The sequence below is a fragment of the Pteropus alecto genome, unplaced genomic scaffold (assembly GCF_000325575.1).
Source record: "Pteropus alecto unplaced genomic scaffold, ASM32557v1 scaffold276, whole genome shotgun sequence".
Taxonomy (NCBI): domain Eukaryota; kingdom Metazoa; phylum Chordata; class Mammalia; order Chiroptera; family Pteropodidae; genus Pteropus; species Pteropus alecto.
The window spans coordinates 7,145,842-7,162,442 of record NW_006438074.1 but is presented as its reverse complement, the minus strand read 5'-3'; the positions used below and the strand labels follow the sequence as shown (position 1 = coordinate 7,162,442).

At 44.6% G+C, this 16,601-nt stretch overlaps 1 protein-coding gene across 1 annotated transcript in view; it reads left to right on the top strand.

Moving 5' to 3' along the window:
* SLC8A3 (solute carrier family 8 member A3) overlaps positions 1 to 16,566 on the top strand; it is a 101,718-nt gene extending 85,152 nt beyond the window's left edge. The window contains exons 2-6 of the mRNA XM_025049140.1: positions 325 to 428; positions 9,557 to 9,681; positions 10,225 to 10,324; positions 12,028 to 12,303; positions 14,962 to 16,566. Coding sequence (XP_024904908.1) covers positions 325 to 428; positions 9,557 to 9,681; positions 10,225 to 10,324; positions 12,028 to 12,303; positions 14,962 to 15,338 — 982 coding nt within the window. The 3' untranslated portion in view covers positions 15,339 to 16,566. The remainder of the gene's footprint in view (positions 1 to 324; positions 429 to 9,556; positions 9,682 to 10,224; positions 10,325 to 12,027; positions 12,304 to 14,961) is intronic.
* Positions 16,567 to 16,601: the final 35 nt, after the last annotated feature.

Sequence of the window (16,601 nt, the reverse complement as noted above, 5' to 3'; positions counted from 1 at the left end):
TCCTCCCCACCATCAACTCCTTCTTTCTTCCCATTCCCCTGCTGTCCACCTGAATTCCTTCCTTTGCCCACTTTTCTTTGTCCCCCTGGCTCCCTTTCCCTCTCACCCATAAGGACAACTATGATCAAGGAGACAAGAAAACCTAAGACCATTTTTTAAATATAAGAACAATACAATCCACCACAGTCCTGTCAAAGCCACCATGGCGGGACTGAGCTGCATGTGCCAAGAGTGATGGGGGATGATTTTAAAGGCTGTGCTCCAAGCGACCAACCAATCTGCCGACCCAGTCGACACACACTCTCTTTCTTGTTGTCCCTACAGGAAAACCATAAGGGTTAAAATAGTAGATGAGGAGGAATACGAAAGGCAAGAGAATTTCTTCATTGCCCTTGGTGAACCGAAATGGATGGAACGTGGAATATCAGGTGTGAGATTCTTTAAAACAAAACAAAACAAAATAAAACAACAAAAAGAAAGAAAAAATTTAAACAAACTGAAAAGAAACAACAACAAAAAGCAACTATATTTTTCTTTCCCTTTTTCGTCCCTTTTCCTTCTTCCTTTTGACCAACAGACTTTTTTTATTCTTTTCCCTCCTGTATTCTCGCTCTCACCCTGTTTCGGTATCATCTCTGCCTTCTTAGCCTTAGCTTATTTCCAAGTCCTCCTTTCCCACCTTTTGGGCAGTGCTGCAGTCTCAACTTCTTATGACCCTCATGATTTACTGATTCCCACTGTCTCCTGCACTCTCCCCCACAGCCCACACACACACACAATGACCTGTAAATGTGGAAACTCCTTGGTGGGTGGGGAGGAGAAGCAAAAGAAAGGAATGTGATGCAATGCATGCTGGTGCCCCTTCCCTGCCTTCTTCCCCTCCCACCCCTCACTCTCTAGCCTGGATTGAATGGGGGAGGGTCTGAAATGGGGGCTGGGGCCCATGTTGCGATGATGCTTTGACAGTTTTTTGCTGCATTCCCCAACCTCCTTTGCGTGCTTGGCAGGTTATTCACTTGCAGAGTGTCCCATAGGCCTCTCTGCCCTTCATGGAGGTAAGTGTTTTATCTGGCTGTTTCACAGTTGGGTAGACCGTGTCATGGAAAGGTACACCATTTGTCAGAGGCCACAGCTTCTGAAAGCTCTCTGAGAGAGAGCTGGCTTCTGAAATAGTCATATAATCTGCAATCCTGAGCTATTCTTCCTCCCTTTGGCATCCCACCCCATCCTATCCCACCTCTATTCCTAGCCCAAGGTAAGGTACTTTATTCAGGCTACTTTAGGGTAATGCAATCTCTAAAGAGGAAAATTAAGTCTAAAAAAAAAAAGATATAATTCCAAGTGTGAAAATCTCCCTAGGTAGAGGGCCCTGGAAAAGGACTGACATTGGGCAGGCTCAGAGTATTAACTTAAGGGTTTTCCCATTGGAGAGGGGACTCTAAATGGTGTAGTTGGTGTTGATCCTTGAGAAACAGGTATTGGGATGGTTCACAGAAGCCATCTCTTTGCTTCACATCCGCAAATGAGCATATCACCCAGATCCCACAATAACCCTCGTACCATACCGGAGAAGTAGCCTCATCTCCTTTCCTCTGGACATGCATCTTGGAATACCTGCCAGGGTGCCACTCCTAAAGGACTGACTATGTTGCAACCCTTGAAGAACATGATTGGAAGCCACTACTCTGAAAGTATTGGAGGAATATAAGTGGGAATGGGTAAGGGTGCTCTTGGGAAATACCAAGAGGAGGACATTCACACTCCCCTTCAGGAGACATATGCTGCTGGGTGCCTCATGGAAGATGAAATAGTGAGATCCACCTGTTTGTCAAAAAGGGGTGGTTATTCTGCATCTACTTTGTATTCACACAACAAAGACCATCATAAAGCCTTTCACCCAAGGACAGACCTAAGAGATTTGGCAACTTCACTCCCAAAGCCTCATTGACAGGTCTTCTCAGATGCATATGATTGATCAGTTCTCACTATCTTCTGTGGACTCTCTCTGCAGATCTGACAAGTTCTATGCCCACACTGGTTTGGACACACCTGGTGTTCTAGAAGCGGAAGCCCTCTCCATCTTCTATTACTCATCCTTTCCTCGGCCCCCTAATAAGTTGCTGCCATGAACCTGATTGCCAAAGAGTACTGGAAGAAAGAAAAAATCTCTGGTTCCATTGCTTCCCAGATTGTGGTCTTGCCAATCCTCTAGTTTCTGCCACCAAGTATATGCTCAGAAATTGTCTCAACACCTGTGCCACTCCATCCCCACCACCCTTGTGCATTTACTCCCCGTCTTCATGATTGGTTGAAGGCTGCAGACATATCTAAGGTCATTGTAAACTGGCTTCATCAATTTTCACAGTCCCAACTACCTTGGTGCAAATGAAAGCAGCACAAAGGATCACCCAGGGTTGCTGGAAAGAAGACAGTGCCTCCAGACAAGAAGAATAGGTTGGAAGTCTGTCCCTGACTTTATTCCACCAGTTAAGAGGCTCTTCTTTTCTAACTCCCCAACAAACCCCTATCAACAGCAGGACAGAGAGTGACCAAAGGTGAACCTTCAAGAGGCTTGGTCAAATGCAAATGCCTGTGTGTCTATTCCCCATTTGAGAACCCCTTTTGGCTGCACTGGATTCTTTGTCCAAGGAGTTGTCAGCAAAGCCCTGGTGGAGTCTAGTCCTGGGGGTAGCGTAGCTAAGAAGACAAGGATTTCATCAAGTCATCGATGTGATATGCCCCCAGGTCTTCCCAGGGACTGAGATGCCAAGTTGGACAGTGATAACGGAAAATGTGTATTTCCTTACATCCTGTTCTATTGTCTATAGGATTAATTTTCAGTTTCTTCAGATCTTCCCATATTTCGGCATCAGATCATAAGGTGAAACGTCACCTTATGATTGCCTAGACTCGGAATCAAATGAAAACCCATCCTGATTTCCAGAATTCCCCGCTGTTCTTGGAGCGAGAAACAGCACAATGGAAATTGCTTTCCATTATCACTGCTACATGGGAGAGTCTTAGGTGTTTAGAACAGCATAGTCTCTGCATGGTCAAACGACAATTGCATTACACAAAAAAAAAAAAAAAAAAAAAGAACTGGATTCAAAATAGGAGATTCTACTCTTGGCAAACAAAACAGATTTCAGAGGTGAGATTAAAAGTTTTGGACAAGCTAGGGGAGAGGAAAGGGAGAGATGAATAGGAAACACAGTCGCTCCAGAACAGGGAAAGCGCTGGGATCTAGAGTGGACTTCTGAGAGCAATGCCAGGTAGCATAAGCATAGTCAAGGCTGCTGGGCCTGGGCCTGGACACTGAAAGTCTCAGGTGGGAGGGGAAAGCACTCTCCCCCAAGAATGGGGCCTGTTTGTGCCTCCTCTTACCACATCCATGGGTTTACCCTGTCAAGCTTCCCAGATGCTTCCAATGATTCACATAGCTATGCTGTTTCCCACTTGTCCCTGGCACGTCTAGAAGGGATAGACCACTCTCACCTGACCCTAGAGATCAGTAGAAGGAAAGTTCAGCTCCAACTTCTCTCATCAGCAGCAGCAGGAAGAACACCCTGGAGGTATTGTATCATTCAAAGTTGGGCTACTTGGATCCCACTGACCCATCTAAAACTGATAGGTGGAAAGTCTCAGATTAGTGGAGACAGCAACCAAAGAATGGTGTGATTTGCGCTGACTGCAAGCCCTCTTGCTGTGCTAGGGATGACCCTGGTGTTGGGAAGTACGTCTGAGCGAAAACAGGGCAGCAGAGACCTTTTGGAAGAGCTGCCCCTTTTCCGGCCTACCTGGGAACATTGATGCATTTGGGTCCCTGGTCTCCACTAGAAGTTGGGGTCAAGAAAGGGTTCTTCCATGCAGATCCATAGAAGGAGCAGAATGAACAAGCTCTCTTGCTATTTATCTATCATCTATCTATCTATGTATCCATCTACTTATCTATCATCTATCTATTATCATCTATCTACCTATGTATGTATGTATCTGTCTATCTATCATCTATGTATGTATTTATGTATGTATATATATATGTATCTATCATCTGTTTACCTACCTACATACATATCTGTCTGTCTGCCTGTCATGTATGTATGTATGTATGTATGTATGTATGTATGTATGTATGTATCTACTATCTATCTATCTATAATCTATCTATCATCTACCTATCTCAATGCAATAAAGATATCCCTTGATCCATTACCCCTTTGAAGTCCACATGGGACAAACCAGAAAAAGTCAGTTGCTGCTTATATACCATAAAGATTCTGGATCCACATGTTTCTTCAGCCTATGCATATGGGATGATGGATCACAGGCCTGAGTTGCATTTCTAGATTTTTAGAAGAAACAATTCACAAACACCCTCCCTCCTACTGTTTCCTTAGCAATCATTTTTAGTCACCAGCTATGCCAGGAATACATGGCAGGACATTTCCAGACTTTTATTTTACAAGAGCCAGGGAGTAAGGGGCTGTACTAACAACCATCAAGATGAAAATGTGATATGTCACAAGAATGTTTTATTTTTTGGACCTTGAAATCTAAAAGAGTTCAGCATAAATACAAATTTAGGGACTATGGACAACCTATGTTGCGTACATCTTTAACTCAGCTTCCTAGTCCATGTAAGGACCTTGTATTTGTCATCTTCCATGTATGAATAACTTTCAGTCTATTTCAGTCTATGAATATGACAGCCTCTCTGGTTCAGAATGTCTGGACACTGATTTAGCCTGTCCTTTCTGGAACAAAAAGGCCACCATTCAGATATGTAGCACCACAAGATTTATAAAAAATATAATTGCCAAAATAGTCAGCAAATAACAGAACTTACTGAACAACTACTAGTTGCAGTGACTTTGCTAGGCACAGGTGATACAAAATGATAGGAGTACATGGCCCTGACATCCAGGCTATATCTATAAAAAGATGAACCAAGAAAGGAAAATTCTGCAGGACTTAACTTTCTCACTTGGTCATTTCTCTTTTTTGGGTGGGGGGGACTCAAAGTTCTGGCTGACATGGTAGCCATTTGTGGCCATGGAAATGTTACAGGCACTGGGAGGCTGAGCATGATCTGATTATGAGGTCAGGGATAGAAGATTGAACTGGGCACTGTTCCACTCTTGTACACCAATACTCAGTGCCCTGAGCTCCTATTTAAGCCCCAGGGTCATATTCTCTACTGATAAGCCAGCTACTCTGGCCAGGTTGCAACCTGTACAGTTTTCAAGTTAACTGCTTCTCACTTCTTTACAGAATGGACGTGATAATGTGATTCCTTAGAAGATCACGAATGACCAATTCTGTCTCTGCTCTACCTACTTGGTTCCCCTGTCCTCCTTCTCCTGTCCGTAGCCCTCAGAGTTGCAGGAAAGGCATGGGGGGAACTCTCATAACTGCAGGGCCCTGGTGCTCAGCAGTCTCTGCAGTGGCCCACACCCCTTGCTGCTGCTGCTGCGCATGCTCCAAATGCTGCCTTTCGCATGTGGCTACAGAGCTCTCACCTACTAAGCTCATTGCTTTCCTTATGCTGCTGAAACCACAAAGCCTGGGGACACTTTAGAGATGGGAACTTAATGTTCTTTCCTTTTCTTTCTTCCCCTTGTCTGGTATCCATTTGCAAACAGCGCTCCTGTTGTCTCCAGGTAAGAGGTGTTTTGCCCCCTCTTTTTTACTTCTTGCTAGTGCTTTTATTTAGTTTAAGACCAATGTCCTTTAATTTATTTAATAGAAACTGTAAGCTCAAGTTAAACTGACAAGTTCTCCTAAAAACTCAGAGATTTATTTTTTCACTTGAATTAATCATGAGGAAGTAGGCCACTCCTTGAGCACCATTTCCATTGATGGATGTAGGTACAGGCATAGACCGATCCTCTCTGGGACTCGGAAGGGAATTGAAACTTACCAAAGAGATGGTAGGTCATAGACTTCTCCTGAGTCTTAATTCATCTGCCATCTCATAGGGGGCAAGAGAGGATGAGAGTCAGAGCTGAATCTCCTAGTAGGATCATGATGGGATTTGAAAGAAAATACTTTGATCCTGAGCAATCCAGGGGAAAATAATCAGTAGCTGCTGTGAGAACATGAAAAGCAATTTTTAAAGAATCTGGAATTTTAATGATCCTGGAGATCTTTCATCTTATCACAGCCAAGGTCTGAATTGCTAGAACTTTGGTTCGTCATTGACACTTGAAGTCACATGTGCCATGAACAACAAGAATTGAGATATTATTGGAGCTGGAGGCAATTGTCTGGCTGGAAATTAAAATTTTAGAGAATTTATTTTGGAGAGATTCTCATGCAGAATCTATATCCTATTGTAGGACATACACCTACTTTAAGAGTACTTCAGTGCAGGCAGAGTGAACTACACAAGATGTCTCAAATTTTGTTAAGAGAACATTTTACATTGTATAAGTTCTTCAAACACATAAAAAAAATTAAGGTCATTTAATAGGGAAGCATCTTATAGAATTCATTGGTGTTCAATGCCACCTATAGGCTCCACCTTGGGTTTGAGAAGGGGCAGTATACATAGTAAGGACATTTGCCTTTTTGGATCCTTAAACAAAAAATATAGGTTAACCCCTACATTTTCCTTTTCTGAAAAAAAAAAAATTACTCCAGTTTCCCTGTCCTCTTGCTTCCTCTTTATACTAATAGTATAAGCACTACCTCCAACCCATATATTCCACTATTCTCCCTGGGTATTTAAGTCTAGCACTCCCACCAACCACACGCATATACACACAACAAACATTGTGATTTAATTTAAGTTTCTTTATACTTTCAACGTATTTGTACAAATAGCAATAGAAGCTAAAAAAGGAAAAGAAGGTGTCATTTCCTAGATCTTTCAATCTGTAAACCTTTAATTTAGGAGCCCTTGGTTTAACTTTAAATTCACTGGAAATTTTAAATATTTGTTTGAGTTTTCCTGGGTGGACAGGCAAACATGATTAACAATTCCTGGTGGTGAAAGATGGAGAGTAAATATGTTCATTCTGAGCTACACCACCAAGTTCAGGGACCTGGGAGAGAGAGCGCTGGCTGCATTGCCACACTTCTTTCTGAGGATGCCTGTAGAACATTCATGTCAATTTGTTCCTGTCTGGCCTGGCAACTTCTTTGTTCTTTCGATATTTGCTCAATCTTTCATCCTATTCATTCTCATTCTCTCTCTCTCTCTCTCTCTCTCTCTCCACCCCCCTCTTCCTCTCCCTCTCCCTTTCCCTCTCTCCCCCTCTCCCCTACTCCCCCTCTCCCTTCCTCCCTTCCTTCCTCCCCTCTTTCTGCTTCTGTATCTGCCTCTGCCTCTCTCTCCCTCTCCTCATTTTTCTAAATTTGAGAGTTTGTTTAGTCTCTATGAATATCAACATCACCTGCCATTTATTCTCTTTGCTTGAAATTCTGAAGAGTCATACAGAGAAGCGATAGAATCACTATGGTCTTTTAGGTTTGAGATTTATCAGTCTCTCAAGAAATTAACTTAATTTGAATTTAAGGAATGATTGTTACAAAAATAGAATAAGGGAGGAATTACTACCAAACCAAGACATTAAATCAGAGCTGATTTAAATGGAATCAATTAACAGGTATATGGAGTGCTTCTCTGGGGCTGAAAGAGATCCAAAGATAGAGGATTGGTTATTTGTCAAAGACATTTGTGCAGAAGCTAGATGGAAAAACCAATTGTCACCACAGGGGTGGACAGGTCAGTAGGTTGATCAATATCCTGCCAGATGGATACAATGCTAGATTGATTGCTAGACAAGGGGTTAGACAGGTACATTTATATGTCACTGGAGAGCTCATTATGTTGGTATAAAGTTCTTGTGGCACATGTAAAGTATAACATGGGGGAATTGGGAGGGGGAGTAATACTGTCGCTGTTAGGATAGTCATTGCAATACGGTGCCAAAACCCACAGGCAGAGGAAGAGTACCCATGATTTTAAGAAATCTATGTATTTTTCCAAAGGCTTTTTCTTCGAGTGGCTTGCAGTCTGGCTTCTAGGATCACAGATTTCATAGCCAGAACCCTGGATATTCCCAGATTTACCTTCAGAATTAACTAACAAGAGACTCAGACTTAATGGATTCAATAAAACAAGGCTGCTAGAGGGTATCTGCTAACTTAGAAATATACAGTAGGACATAGAACTTTGAGAAATCATTGTTTCTGAAAGCCGTCACCAACTCTAATGGGAGGACAGCACCATGGACAGCTCCTAAACATTTTGAGATTGCCTTCTATGTGTGGTGCCAGAAGCACTGAGTGAAACAGCCAGCTCAGGAATCTTCTGCACACTGTCTTACCACCTTCAGTCAGGCCAACTAAGAAAACTCTTATATAAAATAGTCTCCCTGCTTGGTAACTTACACCCTTGGCTTATGGTCCTTTCAGTGAATTCCTTTCCTGGCAACCTCAAGAACTCGAGTCTCACACCTCCCCACATTTCACCAGTTCCCAAGATAGAGAGTAAAGAAGACCTTCTTGGCCTCTGACCCAGTTCGTCCTTCAGATTATCCAAAGACTAGAGGATTTCCCTAGGAAATTCACTGTGTGGAATGAAAGCAATTAAGGAGACGAATAAAAGAATTAATTGCATGCAAGAATGTGGACTTGGATGGAAAGATGTTTAAATGAGCTCTGAAAGAAATAGGCTGCCAAAAACAATTTTCTAATCAAAGGGGAATAAAAAGATTCAATCTCTATTTCACTCTAATCCAGAAAACATGTCTTCATGGTAAAGTGATCTTAAAATGAACTCACCAGCTGAAGTGGAAAAATTTTCTAACTGTTCATCATAAGAAGGGACTACTGGTAATTGAGTCAAGACGCTGAGAGGGACACAGGGAATGCTTCAAAAGAAAGTAAAGGAAGATCTTTTTTGTTGTTGTATTTTTGAACAAATATTTGTGTTCCAGAAGAAATGTGCTTGCTTCTTATAGAAATTCTGAGGAACTTTATTGGAAAATCATGAAGTTTTTTGGGGGGAAATCTTCCAAGTTTCTCATTGTGAGGATAATATTCACTTCCATGAAATGTAGATATTCCTGGAAACATCCCCCCTTTGTCCTTTATAAAAGGGACAGTGCTAAGAGTGTTGGAAATATACATGAATATGAACCAGTGGATGTTGCACTTGAATTAGATGTGGCTCTGACCTCCCAGAACGCTCACCTGAAGTAGCTGACCAGTCAGGCACAACAGTTCAAAATAGTTCCAAGTCAAGAGATATGTTCCCAACTCTTCAATATCTCTCCACATGACTTGGGCACTTTACTTGGTATTTCTCAGGTCTTTGGGTCACATGGCCCACTGAGATATAAAATGGAAAGATTTATTCCAGGTTTACAAGGAACCCTTTCATGGCCTGATGGTCATAATTTGTTCAGCACTTTATAGAAAGAAGCACAAAATTCCCATTTCCAAGAGCTATTTGGTTTATGTCCACTGCCCAGCCTAACACTCTGAGCTTTAGACTTTTGGGGAATGGAGAAAGTGCTAAAGCTAGTCTGATTTTGTTTTGTTGCAGAGGTGACAGACAGGAAGCTGACTATGGAGGAAGAGGAAGCCAAGAGGATAGCAGAAATGGGAAAGCCAGTATTGGGTCAACACCCCAAACTAGAGGTCATCATTGAAGAGTCCTATGAGTTCAAGGTCAGGCCATAAGTGAGATCTAATTGAATAATAGAGCAATGGGGTGGGAGGTAGAAGACGTGGAGTTTAGTTCCAGTTTTACCACGGAATATATGAAATTGAAACTGAACAAGTCACTTGCTCGCCCCAGTCTCAGTTTTTCCATTTGTAACATGGAACAATTAGTGCTGGCTATTTTGTGTCCAAGGAATATTATGAGGAAATATAACAGCTTATGGAATAGATATGTCATTGCTATGGTTTAACTGTATTTTTAAAACAAAGATACTAAAATTTACTACTTCAAGGCAAGGTTTATTGATATCATTATTGTTGTTCTCTATTGTATTACTCCAAATATCCAACATTAGCAGTCACAATCAAAGAAAATGGAAATAGAAGGATTTCCCCAGAAGGTATCTCCCAAGGCCATTCCATGTGTAACTTTCAGAACACATGGAGCCCCTGGGATGCAGGGCACCTTTCATTCTCTTGAAACACCAGAATTCTCAATGGTTCTGAGCATTCTAACCTCATGGTTCCAAGTTTTTATCTCCCTGACAGAGTACAGTGGATAAATTGATCAAGAAGACAAACTTGGCCTTGGTTGTGGGGACCCATTCCTGGAGGGACCAATTCATGGAAGCCATCACTGTCAGTGCAGGTAAGAGGTCTCAAGATGGGCACAGGCCTTGCTGGGAGAAGCAGGTAACATCGGAGAAGGAAGAACACGGCCCCATCAACAACCCACCAACTTCTGGGGAGGTCTTGGTGTCCAGTCTTCCCACCTCTAGTCTTAGATGTTTGCATTTTACTAGGTCTCTTTGAAAAGGATCATGGGGTAACTAAAAGAACATGGCTATCTCTGGCTTTGAATCCTGGTTCTGCTGTGTAAACTAGGACAAGTTATCCTCTCTAGGCCTCAATTTCCTCATCCAAAAAGGGAACTATTGCTACCTTTCTCAGAAAAAATAAATAGAAAGATACAGTCTGGTACCAAACGTGAGCTCAGTAAATTCTGTTTTCCATCATTCCTTCCTCTCATTACTTTGGTCCTCATTTTTGTCAAATGGAGAACTATTCTGATTTAAAATGTAGGTGTCTGGAGTTTATAAAATCTCCGTATTGACTGGCAGACCTCTATCTGGGATGATTTCAAACTTCTCCTTTGTCATGTACTGACCAATTCCCTCAGTGGGGACCCACAGCACAGCCAGTGTCCCAGGACCCCACAGACATGTTGCAGTGGGGATGGGAAGGCTCTCACCACCACTGAGGCCTCCTTGCACTGCCGAGCATTACTGGCCTTGTCTCTTTTCTTGAGCCTTTGTTGTCATAACAACCTACAGGGTCATATTCTTGAGGCCCCAGAGCCACTGCAAAAGTACAGCCAGGAAGAGAGGGCTGCTGCCACCGCTGCTGCCCTGCTTTTCACGTCGCCCACTTCAAATACCCCCAGTGCCCTCTCTGATGACCTTACTTTGCCCCTAAAGAGACAACAATGGAATGTAGGCCACATAATCTAACCCCCTTCTTTTTCAAATGAGGGAACGGAGGTTCAGAAACGAGACAATTTGCACCAGGTTCTAGATTCTCTTCATGGCAGAGCTGCAGTTGGCACCCCAGTGTCCTGACTCTGGCTCTTTCGAAACCCAGCTTCCACGTGCATGTGCGAAATATTACAGAGGTTGCCCTTGACAAGGCGCCAGCACGCCTCAGCACATCCTCTCCTCCCGGGCTGCTGAATGGGCAAGTCTGCCCACATTTCCTGGCAAGGACAAATGGCTCCCATCCCCACTTGTCTCATGGGATATTTGGGGGATGGCACTGGCTCTCTGGTATGCCCGCATGATCTGGAATGACAGCCATCCCTCTGGGGACAGATAATGACCAGAACCATGAGGTTATTGCAACAGTCATGTCAGAAAAATTATAAGGAGCCCCACTGGTGTCCAGTGAAAAGTGGGTACCTCGCTGATTACACTTTTCTTCACCTGGGCAACCAAATGCAGCCTGCTCCATTCTCCTCTCTTTCTCCTCCACTGCCTTGTCCCTCTCATGGTCTCCCACACTCTCTCTTAATTTCTTTCCTCTCTTCCTTGTTCTCCAGTCCTCTTTCTCCCACTCTCCCTGGGTGCCCCATATTCAGATTGCCCAGTGAGGCACCCCGGCTCATTTCCCATTTCCCAGCCATTTTCTGGTGCCCAGGCCCTGGCCCGTGCCAGCTGCCCAGGAACGAGCTGGAGCCTCCTTCCAGCTGATGATGTTCATGATGTGAGTTAGACTCGACTTTCTCGAGAATGGGGATCTGACCTCTGGGGATCTGACCTCGCTGCCCTTTCCTGGGCATGTTTATCTTGCCTCCAGCAGGGGACGAGGATGAGGATGAGTCAGGCGAGGAGAGGCTGCCATCCTGCTTTGACTACGTCATGCACTTCCTGACGGTCTTCTGGAAAGTGCTCTTTGCCTGCGTGCCCCCCACAGAGTACTGCCACGGCTGGGCCTGCTTCGTCGTCTCCATCCTCATCATCGGCATGCTCACGGCCATCATCGGGGACCTGGCCTCTCACTTTGGCTGCACCATTGGCCTCAAGGACTCAGTCACAGCTGTTGTTTTCGTGGCATTTGGCACTTCTGTGCCAGGTGAGAGTGAGGGGTCCTTGGGTTTGCAAAGAGGTTATTACTGGGTTTAAGTGACCCCTACACTTTGCCTCATTATCTTCCTTACCATCTCAGATCTGAGCTTAATAGATTCTCTGCCCCTAGGGTACACAAAAGTCAATCAAAGAGATTCATGGTAATATTACTATTGAAAGCTAACATTTCTTTGAGCACTTTTGATGTATCAGGAACTATGTATGCTAAGCAATTTACATGTTTCATCCCTGTAATACTCACCAAAACCCTATTCAATAGGGACAGTTACTATCCCCACTTGACAGATGGGGAAACTGAGGCTCACTGAGGTTATATTACCTGCCCAGGTAAGTGGCCCAATCTCTTAACCTCCGTGTTATACAAATAGGCCACAAACAATGTAGTTAAAAGAATGTTGGGGAATCATGACAAGGACATGCAGGCCTATTCGTATGGATATTGTTCTCCTTCCGTTTCCCTTTGGCAGTCTCTGAGGGGCTAAAGATTGGCCTGCTTGAGGGTGTTATTGTAGAAATGCCCACAAACATTCTTGGCTTCCTCTGCTTACAAGGACACCTGTGAGTACCAAGTGTCTCCCAGTGGGACAGGGGAAGGAAGCTCAGTGAGCTCTTGTCCTTTCATATGATGTGTTTCATATTCTTTTTTTCCTTACAGACACCTAAAGATGACAGGAACAGGCATGCACTTATTCATTCATTAGACAAATATTTACTGAGCCTGATAACAGGCTTGTGCTAGTTGCTGGGGCTATCGTGGGAGGCAAGACAGACAGACATGTTTCTCCTCTTCCTATGGAGTTTATAAGCCGGTTGTGGAGACTACACTCAACTACTATAATCAAAATCATCTCAATAAGTTCTATGAAAAAAAAGTGCAGCTACCGTGCAATTATAAAACAGGGGGACCTGGGAAGTCAGGGGTGACTTCCGAGGGAGGTATATGTAAGCTGGGCTGGAAGGATGAGTAGCAGTTAGCAGACAGAGAGAGGCTGCATTAGCTCAGGTTCCCCACTTAGTTCAGTTGGGGTCTTCAGGGTGTTTGAACCCTGAACTCCTGCCGGCCTCTCAATTGCTACAAGAAGAGAGAGCATCCTCCTTAAAGAGGATTAGGCTGAGTGTCATTAGGACTCTGCTAGCAGGACTCAGGGAAACCCTTCCTGGACCAAGAAAACAAATCTTTTTGGAGAGTAACTGAATTTACATCACACTTTAGGAAAACTTCTTCCTCAAACCTCAGCACAGACCAATGAGATTATTTATACACTGGTGATGCAAGAGGCTCAGCTATTATGGAACTGCATCGAGTGGTAGAAAATTATATGGATGATCCAGAGAAGGCTTTGTGGAGAACATGCCCTGTGATCTCTGTTCTCTAGGCCTCAAGGGGCCGGAACTATCAGAGGGAAAGGAACAGATATGCAAAAAAGGAACAGATGTGGGGAGAAATTGCAGAGGATCAGAGGCAAAAAAGCAAGATCATAGGCAAGAGAAGGCAAGAGGTTTCCTCTGGGAGTTCCGAGAAAACTGGCAACAAGGAGGGAAACCAAGACAGCAGGGCAAGAGCTTGGAGCACTTCCAAGTCCTTGCAGTTGGTCCAGGGAACAGCTGGCAGTCCTAGGGGCTTGAAGAAGGTTTCAATATGGTCTACTCAGCTGATTTTGTGGCTTTGGCTGAGACTCTGGATGTAGGTTGATGGTAGGCAAAGGGCCCTGATGTGAGAGTTTTAGGGTTAAATCTCTTTCTCACTTCCCATGTGACCTTGGATAGATTCCTTGACCTTTGTTTTCCTTACTTCTAAAATAAAAGGGTGGCTAGGTGGCCCTGACAGTCCCGCCAATGCCCACAATCCATGCCAACATCTAAACTCAAACAGCCTGCAGGGCCCTGTGCTCCATATACTCATCGCAAAGGCAGAGTCCCCTCTTCCTTGAGTCTATAGCTCACCCTGCATGTCCTTGTCATGGTTCCTCATCATGTCCCCTGTCCCCATAAATCCAGCATAAAAGGGTGGCTAGGTGGCCCTGACAGTCCCTCCAAAGCCCACAATCCATGCCAACATCTAAACTCAAACAGCCTGCAGGGCCCTGTGCTCCATATACTCATCGCAAAGGCAGAGCCCCCTCTTCCTTGAGTCTATAGCTCACCCTGCATGTCCTTGTCATGGTTCCTCATCATGTCCCCGGTCCCCATAAATGCAGCAGCATGTAGCACAATGCTGAGCCCATGGGCACTGAGCAGTAATTGTCTGTGTTACATGAGAAAAATTCTCCATGTGACAGTTACAGTCAGGGATCTACCCTAAGCATCTTCCCAGGATGTCACGGCTCCCTGGGGAGATAGAACGAGATAGCAAACTCCACTTACTGAAAAAGAAAAAAGAAAAAAGTTAAAAGGGAACAATAAACCTACTTGGTAAATCTCAGAACCAGGAAGGTCCTTAGGAATCTTTCAGACTCCAGCAGATGAGGAATAGGAAGCTCAAAGAACTGAGATGACTTGTCCAAGGCCACACAGTTTCTTAATGGCAGAGCTGCCTCTCCTCGGGCTCAACCTGCTGGCCCCAGTGCCTTTTGGATATACTCAAAGGTAGGCCCTCCACATCTCAGCCTCCCACCAGTTCTCATTTGTCTCTGCCCCTTTCCAGATACCTTTGCCAGCAAAGCTGCCGCCATCCAGGACGTGTACGCAGACGCCTCCATTGGCAACGTCACGGGCAGCAACGCCGTCAACGTCTTCTTGGGCATCGGCCTGGCCTGGTCCGTGGCCGCCATCTACTGGGCCTTTCAGGGACAGGAGTTCCACGTGTCTGCAGGCACGCTGGCCTTCTCCGTTACCCTCTTCACCATCTTCGCGTTCGTCTGCATCAGCGTGCTCTTGTACCGCCGGCGGCCCCACCTAGGCGGGGAGCTCGGCGGCCCTCGTGGCTGCAAGCTTGCCACGACTTGGCTGTTCGTGAGCCTGTGGCTCCTCTACATACTCTTTGCTAGTCTGGAGGCCTACTGCTACATCAAGGGGTTCTGAGCCACAGCCCAGGCCTCCAGCAGGGCAGGCCCATGACTTCTGAGAGAAGGGCACTTCACCAGGGACCTCTCTGGGATGAGCAGCCCTGGAGAGGCAGCTTTAGGATCTGAGCCCCAGGAACTTCACCCAACCTAGGCCCTGGCAATGAACTGAACGGGCAGAGTCTTAATCAATCAAACGGGATGGAGGAAACACCCACTTTGCCAAGTATTTAATTCAATACAAACCAACATCAGCAACAAATCCACCTCTGCCCATCTCCCCACCCATGTCCCTCACCTATAGCAAAGATCAGAACCTTTCACAATCTTCTATTTCACCTTCTGATTATTCCTGAGCTTCTGCTTTCTTTGGGGGCCGGGTTTCTCCCGTCTGTCTAACTCGATGCATCACTGTTCTCTCACTCAGCTGCCAGGGCATGAACATGAGTCATCGCCATGTGGCTGCTTTGGGGTTCTCTTTTCATTGTAATTATTACCATGGTTGCTTTTTTTTTTTCATCAGGTTTTGCTCATTGTTTGTTCTGTCTTTTCTTTCTGAAGTTAGTGAGAAAGGTGCTGTGAAGGAACTCGAGGTCTGAGCCAACAGATAGAGGCATTAATTTTCAGACACACACTCTTCCACTGTCACCGCGTAACCGCTGTCTCTTGGCTCCATGAAGGTCCTGTCTCCCGTCTCTCTCTTTTTTTTTTTTCTTTTTTTAATCTGAATTCTTAAGTGGACTGATGATGTTTGGATGGAAGTAAGTTTGTACACGCACGCGGGGCACTAAAGGAGGACAAGGGGCAGTGGCTGGAGCAAGGAGGAGCTTCATATGCTTATGTCAAAATCAAATTTAAAGAAAAAGTCATTGTTCTTTTCCTTGCCCAAACCTTTCAAATTCCGTCCCGTGGTGTCAATAACTATATGTTTATCCTTTTGCAGGATTCACCAAACAGGAGATAAGGGACAATTATAGGGATGGAATGTGATGACAGAGGGCAGCTGGGGAAGCAAAAGGGGTTTTTTGCCTCCTTAAGTATCTTTGGCTTTGTATCTGAGGCAGGAGAGGAAGGGCGTCCCACTGGTGAGGTCTTTAAGGGGGAAGAGTATATTTAAAATGTCAGTGCTCCCGAGAAAGGTCAGCTTCACCGCCCCTCGTCTGATGCACCGTACTAAGAGGTCTGACTGTATTTCTTGAGGTTACGCAAAAAGCTGGAGGTTTATAAGAAAATAACTTCCATTGCTCCTGGACTCCTAGATCATGTTTGAAAGCATTTTCTC